Source organism: Austrofundulus limnaeus, unplaced genomic scaffold, assembly GCF_001266775.1.
Source record: "Austrofundulus limnaeus strain Quisiro unplaced genomic scaffold, Austrofundulus_limnaeus-1.0 Scaffold173, whole genome shotgun sequence".
In the NCBI taxonomy this organism is placed as follows: Eukaryota; Metazoa; Chordata; class Actinopteri; order Cyprinodontiformes; family Rivulidae; genus Austrofundulus; species Austrofundulus limnaeus.
The window spans coordinates 1,164,378-1,168,425 of NW_013952575.1; the positions used below are offsets into that span (position 1 = coordinate 1,164,378).

The 4,048-nt window shown below is 38.4% G+C and overlaps 1 protein-coding gene across 1 annotated transcript in view; it reads left to right on the forward strand.

Annotated features, from left to right (window-relative positions):
* LOC106524006 (protein turtle homolog B) overlaps window positions 1-4,048 on the forward strand; it is a gene marked incomplete at its 3' end in the record, with an annotated part of 144,073 nt that overhangs the window by 115,831 nt on the left and 24,194 nt on the right. Inside the window, 1 exon segment of the mRNA XM_014017625.1 lies at window positions 300-423. Coding sequence (XP_013873079.1) covers window positions 300-423 — 124 coding nt within the window.

The following is a 4,048-nucleotide window of genomic DNA, read 5'->3' on the forward strand; positions in this document are numbered from 1 at the left end:
GTATTAGATAAATTTCAGTAAGTGTTCAATACTTTTTCCCTGTGCCATTCCACATTATTACAAAAAACTTCATTTCTGGAGGTTTGATTTCTTTGTATGTATGGATCACTTGGGTTGTTACCGACATCTGTTGAAAATTTCATATCATTAGCACCTCTAGTAATATATTTACTGAGGAAAATGGTTACGTGTTCTGTACTTATTTTACCCGCTGTATATACTGTATATATAAACTATTCTATAGCAAAGCCTCTCAGTGACTAATACAACCTTTTAACAACAGCTTTTACTCAATTCAGGCACAAGCCCCCARGCCCCCACCAACGTCCTGGTGGTGGCCTCCTCCACCTGGGCCAACGTGTCCTGGGAGGCCAGCTACAACGGAGGCTTCCAGCAGACATTCTCAGTCTGGTATGGCCATGTGTGAGTCATCCCAGCATGCTTTGCTTCCTGCTTTTTTCTACTTTCAATATATCTTCTGATTTTTCTGAAAATATGTTTTCTAGGGTTACGTTCAGAGCAGTTGTAAAGATGTAGAAATGGAAAGAAGATCCAGATTCAGTGAGTTTCCAAGACAAATAAAAAGAAACAAAAAAATCATTGCAACTAAACTGAACCTGACCCAAAATTCTGTCTTCCTTCTGCTGCTGCTCCTTCTGCTGCTGCTGCTGCTTTGGCTTTGTGTGAATGGTTAAAAGGCTTGGGTTTAAATGTTTGATGCAGTTTATTCCATTTTAACCCCAGGTCTATAGAGAATACTAGATGTTGAATAAGAAATGTGTGCAGTTTGTGGAGCAAAATGCTGATGGGTAGTATTTGGTACTGTTATTTCACATGTTGTTGAAGTACATGAATGAAAACATTCATTGTCAAACTGTTACACTAAGTTATCGTTCTTTTGTGGTCTTCAAAGGCTGTAAAATAGAGAAAAGGAAGAGTACTGGAAGCTTTTACTTCATGGTAAAGCACCTAAAGGTAGTACCTTGCAAGACTGTGACTGCTAGTGTTTAGTTGGCAAACAGTATTTGAGGGGGATTCTCCAGGGTCTTGAGTTGTTTACAGAAGTTCTCAGTTTTCTTGTGTAAGTCACACAAGCTCACAATCATGTTCAAAGTTTTGTAAAAAAAATTCCACAATTTTTCTCAAAATAGTCACTGATTTGGACTTCCAGTCGGAACACCAACAAGATGGCAGCGTAAGTGAAAGGCTCCCGACAGAACCTGAGAATTTGTTAAAATACTCCCATATTAAGCAAGAAATAAATGAGTTTGTTGAGTTAACACATAAAGGGAGTTACTTTTCTACCAAAATATTGACTAAGAAGCAAACTGCTGAAGCGCACAACTCGAACAACCCGGATAGCAGTTGAAGCTAACGTGTGACTACAATCAAGCTAACGCGAGGAGAAATGGCRGATCTGGACGTGATATTGCAAGAAATAAAAGGTTTCCGCCAAGAAAATAAAGGACAGCTAGAGGCCATCAAAGAGGAGATCACCAAGATAAATGCCAGGATGGACGAAGCTGAAGATAGAATTGAAGGAGTGGAAGAGAAAATCCAAACCTTTGAGGAAGTAATGATGGAGATGCTAAAGCTAAACCAGAGAATGGAAGAAGGGTTGACGGACCTGGAAAGCCGAACAAGACGTGAAAACGTTCGGATCTTCGGCGTACCTGAGGAGGCAGAGAAGGAATCGCAGACATTGTCTTTGTGGAGGGTCTGCTTCACGACGGCCTGAGCCTAGCTGAGGGTGAACCAGACCTGCTAATCGAAAGAGTGCACCGCTCGGCGGGACCAAAACCACCAGACGGTGCTCCGCCACGTTCCATAATTGTCAAGTTTCTAAGCTTTAAAACCAAAGAAATGAAACTCCGTACCACCTGGCGGGGTAAGGTTTCACTTGGAAAAACCACAACATAAATCTCGACCACGACTATCCATACCTTATCATTAAAAAGCGAAGAGAATATGCGGARATTAGGAGAGTTTTGAAAGAAAATCAGATCCAGTTCCAGACTCTCTTTCCTGCCAGACTGCGGGTGAAGTACAAAGATGGAGCACATGTCTATAACACAGTCGAGGAGGCATCCGAAGATCTGATCAACAGAGGCTTCTCCATTAATGTGGTTAACCCCCCAGAAACAATGATGGAACAAATTCAGCAGTTTGCTTGGAAAAAAGTGGAATCAAGAGCGAAGAAGAACCCATCGAAGACCGGACCCAGCCACATCTACAAAGAAAAGCTGCGTGCCTTCAGACGAACKTCTCCAACACAATCAACACACTAATGAACTAGTGCGGGTGCAGGTGCTGAATACACATCTTTGTGTACGTAAAGTATCCTCACTTTCATTCTTTTTCTGTTCTACTGCCACACAGGTTTACTTAAGTATTAATAACTGCTGTACTTCATTAACCTAATTTATATTTAAACTAAATAAATATTAGTTGTTACACTATTATATGAGTACAWATAAACACGTGAAATTAAACAAATGTGAGGAGGATGGGTACAGGTAAACTKGTGTTTGTACCTACTCATGTGTTAAAATGTACCTGTGAAGAGTAGAGAGAGCTTTATAAGAGTAATGTATAATCTAAAAGCATAACTAAACAACCACGCCCTCTTTGCTATTAAATCTTTGAATTCCTGATAAAACTAATCTAAATAATTACTGGGTTGTTATGTCTGAGTGTGTATGGATATGTACATGTGTAAATGTGTGTGCAAGTATGGTTACACAGTGTATGTGTATGAATGTGTACATATGTATGAATGTGTGTATACACATATAAATAATTAATAATGACTAGTAGAAATGTTTTCTGAGTTATTTAGGTTCCATGTTGGGAGGGATTTTATTTTATTTTATTTTTTCCACCTCCACTGCTTTGCCACTCTCATAAGGGCCCCTCCTATAATTTTTTAGAGGATGGTTTTGTTGCTGTTTTTTTTTATTTTTGTGCTTGTGCAACACTTCTCTTAGAGCCTCTTTTTTTAGGCATTTTAGGGTCTTTTGTTCGTTAGACCCCTACCTAGGAAGTTCTTTTATCCTTAATAGGTTGTTTATATTTTCTTTTATGTATTATTTTTTTATCTGCTTCTGATTTTTTTCTATGCGTGTTAACTCGTTTCATGTGGTGTGTTCACTGCTTTACCCTTGTTTGTTCCTGATGGGGTGGAGGGACGTGCATGGTCCTTTTGAGCTACGAAGGATAGACAAGCTTGGATGATATCCAATAAATTAATATTATCAAACTAATATCTTTCAATATAAATGGGGCACTGAATCCAATTAAGAGGAGTAAGATTTTTTCCAAATTGAAGAAAGAAAATGTTCATGTAGCATTCCTTCAGGAGACCCATCTGGACAGTGCAGATCATGGTAAATTGAACAGAATGGGCTACAAACATATATACTACTCTTCACACAWATCTGGAAGGCATAGGGGGGTGGCGATATTAAAATCCAGATCTGCCAACTATGAGCATATGCACGAATACAAAGGTAAAGAAGGCCGATACGTCATGACAGTGGGAAAATTAGATGGRAATTTAGTAAGTCTCTTAAATGTTTATGTTCCACCTGGCAGTGATTGGTCTWTCTACAAARACATATTTGAAACTATGACAGCAAAATGCCAGGGRACTGTAATATGTGCCGGGGATTTTAATATCTGTTTGAACCCAAGACTGGACTCAACTAACAAAAAATTCAGAGTCCAAAACACTCACAAAAAACTTAATACATTACTGAATGAACTAGGAATAGTGGATGTTTGGAGGGAAGTAAACCAACAGAACAAAATTACACATATTATTCGCATGCACACAAACTTTACTCTCGTATCGATTATTTTTTTTACTCAAAAAAGATCTGCACAGGGCAGAAAAATGCAAAATTGGCCCTTAATATTTCAGACCATAACCCTGTTTCTATGATAATACAACTGAATAATAAAATTAAATCTAGCTTAAATCAATGAAGCTCTTTTGAGATTAAAAATACCTTTGAGGAAATGTATTTTCAGATGCCAAGTAAAATGC